Below are 5267 nucleotides of genomic sequence, written 5' to 3'. Positions count from 1 at the left end.
ATATGGAGCAATCATATAATAATGCCTCTGCTGCATGCAGTAACACTTCATTAATATCCACTTATTCAATATTATTAGACTGTACATATATTATCCAGATAGTCAGTTACTCCATATTGGATATAGATATTCATATATTAAATATGAAGCTTACAAAGCAATCTCACAGTTAGCAGAATGTTGCATAGAGCTTGACCTGGGGGAGGAGTCAGAGAGGGGTGGAGCACATGCAGCAGTTTGTTATGATTGGTGGCTGATGATTCTATTGTTACACACTTTGGCCAATCAGCACCAAGCAGATAGTAGTTCCTGTTGAGTCAAAACTCAGAGATGGCCAAAATCTGGTCAGCATGACATCTCACACCTCAGAAACTACATCTCCCAGAATGCAGCAGCAAGATGGCTGCTCATTACCTGATTAGGAGCACCTTAAAAGGAATGGAGCTTCAGTCATTCAAACAAACACCAGATGCAAACAGCAAAGACAACTCTTGGGTTCTACCTCCAAAGACGCCAATGGTCGGTGATATTGTATTGTATTGTTTTATTTACTTATGTATGTACTGTTTGATGTGGTTAAATATGGCTAATTGTGTTTAGTAGCTTCAACTGCTTCAGTCTGAAGTGGGGAAGGAACACATTAACTTGCTTGAGAGTTGGATTTAATTTATGTTTAATAGTATCTCTTAAGACCAAAATAAGACCAAGTTAGAAATGATTAAGAATTTAAAAGACCACTAAAATATGGACAATTCATGTTAAAGGTTTAAAATGGCTTGTTCAATTAGAGCTGTGTCGTATCTGATGGAACCACATTTCATTATTATAGCATAAAATATCTGTTTTAAACTAAAAGTGTTACTCTCGTCTCTCCTTATGAGTGAGACCAGGCTACGTGTTTGGGTACAGACATTTAGGCACCACAGCTTAATTGCACTCTATGCTAAATAGCTATAGGCCACTTTGATCTATCTTGTTGATAGCAGCTTCTAGATCAGAGAGGTCTCCTGTTGTGCTTCCTCTGACCACACCTAGTGACCTGTCCAGACCATTTGGTGACTGTCTGTTTCAAATGTGTATTGGGATTTGGGCTTGTATAAAGACTCTACTAAAATGCCTATCTGTGTTAGTGAGTGGCTCACACGCCGTGAGGCGGGTGGCCTAGGCCCATGCAGGAGAGATGATCTGTCTGTATTCTGAACTCTGAAAATAAATCTGGACTCCGAAACCTTCATTTGCCTGTCTGCCTCCGCGTTTATCCGGAGTACTTTTGCCTAAGTATTTTAGAAGTTTGTTCATGAGCTTTATAGAGAGGAAAAGCACTCTCTGTTAGGTTCAGATACTTCAGCTGATCTACAAGCTTAAGTTCAGCTATTTTCTTTAACTACTTATTCAATTTAAAATGCTAGATGTTTAAAGGTGAAGTAATTTGAAATGTTTAAAATGTTGACTTTAATAAGTTAATTTAAAAGACTTAATTTAGGCATTCATTGTTTAAGAACACTAATTGTTTAAAGACATTTGATTATTTAAGAATATTTAATGTTTAAAATCAAGAATGGTTAAAAAGAACCTGTTGGTTTGTAAGGATTATCATTTGTTGTTTGGCAATGTTGTTAATCTTTTGTTTCTTTGTGTTCGAAGGTTTTCAACCTAACTGAAATGACCAGCCAATCACCAATGAAGCCAACACTGAGCGTAAAAGTTGGAAAATAAAAAATCATTGGATTGAGTTGGAAATTGGAGTTGCGTCCTTTGGAGTGGAACAGAGTTGAACTTTACAGTTCCACCTCAGGCTCTCTGGTATAAGAAGAGTTTGTGGTTGTCCGTTCAGGATATCAATACTTTCTGATCTCATCTGACTGTGGACTCCAGGCTTGAAGTGAAGATGGACTCTCTCAACCCCACCTCAAATGATTCTGCTCAACAGAGAGGACCCAATGATCACCAAGACCTCTGTAAGTTACTTACTGTGTCTATATGGATATACAGTATGCCATAAGGATGTTTTTTTTGTTTTTTTTAATCTAGTCATTTGTTTGTTTTGATTTATTTTAGCATTGACTACCAGTTTTGTGTCTTTTCTAGAATATAAAACGATTGTGGAATCGAAATATAAATGGATGCTAACTTGATAATTGGGTACATTAACTCTACACTAGTTTTTGCTATTTTAAGTCCAGGAAGGCCTCTAAACATAATTTCCTTTTTATTTCCAATTCAGTGTTGCATCAGTCTGACTTCCCTGTTCTACCAGAGGTGAATGAACAAAGAAGCTTGGCTAAGCAAAAATGCCACTGCTGTGATCAGTGTGGAAAATGCTTCCCTACAATGTCCAAACTTAAAACACACCAGAGAATTCACACTGGAGAGAAACCCTATGGATGTGATCAGTGTGGACAACACTTCTCTCAAACGTCCAGCCTTAAAAGCCACCAGAGAATTCACACTGGAGAGAAACCCTATGGATGTGATCATTGTGGACAACACTTCTCTGAAAAGTCCAACCTGAAAAGCCACCAGAGAATTCATACTGGAGAGAAACCCTATGGATGTGATCAGTGTGGACAAAACTTCCCTACAATGGGAAATCTTAAATCACACCAGAGGATTCACACTGGAGAAAAACCCTATGGATGTGATCAGTGTGGTCACCGCTTCTCTCAAATGACACACCTTAAACGCCACCAGAAAATTCACACCGGAGAGAAACCCTATGGATGTGATCAGTGTGGCCACCGCTTCTCTGAAATGTCCAGCCTTAAAAGCCACCAGAGAATTCACACAGGAGAGAAACCCTATGGATGTGATCAGTGTGCACAACACTTCCCTACAATGGGAAATCTTAAATCACACCAGAGGATTCACACTGGAGAAAAACCCTATGGATGTGATCAGTGTGGTCACCGCTTCTCTCAAATGACACACCTTAAACGCCACCAGAAAATTCACACCGGAGAGAAACCCTATGGATGTGATCAGTGTGGTCACCACTTCTCTGACATGTCCAGCCTTAAAAGCCACCAGAGAATTCACACAGGAGAGAAACCCTATGGATGTGATCAGTGTGGACAACACTTCTCTCAAATGTCCAGCCTTAAAAGCCACCAGAGAATTCACACTGGAGAGAAACCCTATGGATGTGATCAGTGTGGACAACATTTCTCTGAAATATCCAGCCTTAAAAGCCACCAGAGAATTCACACAGGAGAGAAACCCTATGGATGTGATCAGTGTGGTCACCGCTTCTCTGAAATGTCCAGCCTTAAAAGCCACCAGAGAATTCACACAGGAGAGAAACCCTATGGATGTGATCAGTGTGGTCACCGCTTCTCTCAAATGACACACCTTAAACGCCACCAGAAAATTCACACCGGAGAGAAACCCTATGGATGTGATCAGTGTGGCCACCACTTCTCTCAGTTGTCCGACCTTAAAAAACACCAGAGAATTCACACTGGAGAGAAACCCTATGGATGTGATCAGTGTGGGCAACACTTCTCTCGAATACAAAACCTTAAAAGACACCATAGAATTCACACTGTATAGATCGATTTTGTTTAACTTGTTAATGGATTTTCTTATTGGACATTTTTCAAGACATTTTAAATTAGACACATTGTCTGTGACAGGGAAGAAATGAGTGCACATAATCACATTTTGTACATACATGTGTTGTAAGTATGGATGAAAAAAAACGTGTTACAAAATACATATTGTGTACGTTCTTATATATTATGGCTACAGCCATTGGTCAAATAATATGAAAGGGGTATTTCACAGTTTGGGGCCATTTTAACAGAAGTCCATATACAAGCTTCCCATTGTATTTTCAAACACCATTTTAACCATGTTAGATTCATTGAACATATCCTGACGAAGACCCGAAGGGGTCGAAACTGATTGTCATAATGTTTGCGGGTGAGTGATTTTTATTACTTTAAATTCATTTTTTGGTACAATACTTTTTCTACTTGATGAGGCTCTTTTTATTTCCTTTTTTTAATATTTTTTATTTTATGTTTGACATTGCACTTTGACATCACAAGATGTATTCTCTCTCGTTCCTACTCGGATCATGTTCTCAAATGGCCAATTATCTGGTTACCATTTCAGATTTGTCCACCGTAAGATGAACCTAAATAGGTTTGAATGGGGTTTCTAGGTGTAAGTATGTAGGACTAGTAGCATGCCAAAGTTTGTGCTATTGCCATTGAGAATGCATTGGGCATTTAAGTTAAATACGGGGGGGGACATATTTTAACAGCAGAAACTGCCTGTCATAATTTATCCCTATTCCAAAGCCCCCCCAGGAACATTATATATTTAAACTATTTCCAGCAATGGTACACTTATTTTTTCAGTGGGTAGATCTTGTTGAGCTGGTCATTTTGAAAGTAGATCTCACGTCTGATCTACAAACTCTCTCTCTCTCGAGCATGCGCGCACGCGGCACGCAGCCCTGCACTAAAATAGCTTCAGGCTCGATTTGCGCACGCCTGTTAAATGTGATGTCATTAATGTTAAATCGTCCCATGCAGACTCCACCAGCGCTGTAATAACACTGTGGTCAATTTCCACTCGCATCACATATTCTGACATAATAACAAGTAAGACGCGCAAACGCGGGAAACGAACGCAGCTCGTAAATTGCAATAACAACAATTAGAATAAATTACGTACTTTTTAAGTTTTTTTTAAATTAAATGTTTTTTCAAGTTATTTTTTTAGTGTGTGTATGTGTGTGTGCGTGCGTGTTTCTTTTTTAGTTTTTAAAAAAAAAAAGTTTTTTCTTTAATTTTTTTTTTTAAGTTAAGTTTGTGTGTGTGTGCGTTTTTCCTTAAGTTTTTTTTTAAGTTAAGTTTTTTGTGTGTGCGTTTTTCCTTTTTAAGTTTTTTTTTTTTTTAAGTTACGTTTTTTGAAGTTTGTTTTTAAGTTAAGTTTTTTGTGCGTGCGTGCGTGCGTGCGTGCATGTGTGTGTGTGTGTGTTTTTGTGTGTGATACAGCTGCGCCCTCTGGTGGTGGGCGGGTGGTGTTACAGCGTGACACACACAGACACACACACAGATGTGATCTGCTGGGTCTCATAGTAAATGCTCACTGCGTTCGCAATCACTGCGTTCGCAATCACTGCGTTCGCAATAATCAAAGAAGCATCACAGGATGCTAGTGTCCATACTCCTCTCTGGTGTTGTGCTGCTGTTGCTGCAGCTCCATTTCCCATTACAGTAGCTGCATGACTACAGGCATATCTCGTAGGGTGCATA

General features: G+C 39.1%; 1 protein-coding gene across 1 annotated transcript; it reads left to right on the top strand.

Moving 5' to 3' along the window:
• The first annotated feature begins 471 nt into the window (after positions 1 to 471).
• LOC306912905 (uncharacterized protein) lies at positions 472 to 3962 on the top strand. Its single transcript, XM_079489360.1, has 3 exons — positions 472 to 519; positions 1645 to 1958; positions 2225 to 3962. The coding sequence occupies exons 2-3, from the start codon at positions 1889 to 1891 to the stop codon at positions 3547 to 3549; spliced, it is 1395 nt and encodes a 464-aa protein (XP_079345486.1). The 5' UTR covers positions 472 to 519; positions 1645 to 1888; the 3' UTR covers positions 3550 to 3962.
• The last annotated feature ends 1305 nt before the right edge of the window (positions 3963 to 5267 follow it).

The sequence above is a fragment of the Electrona antarctica genome (assembly GCF_951216825.1).
Source record: "Electrona antarctica genome assembly, chromosome: 20".
Lineage (NCBI taxonomy): Eukaryota > Metazoa > Chordata > Actinopteri > Myctophiformes > Myctophidae > Electrona > Electrona antarctica.
The sequence above is the reverse complement of the archived record's forward strand: the minus strand, read 5'-3'. Positions and strand labels throughout refer to the sequence as shown.

Bases quoted from the DNA above. Each gene is read 5' to 3' on its own strand.
- LOC306912905 (XM_079489360.1), top strand. From the start codon at position 1,889: ATGGACTCTCTCAACCCCACCTCAAATGATTCTGCTCAACAGAGAGGA. The intron at 1,959-2,224 runs GTAAGTTACTTA...TTTCCAATTCAG, and splicing joins CAATGATCACCAAGACCTCT to TGTTGCATCAGTCTGACTTC.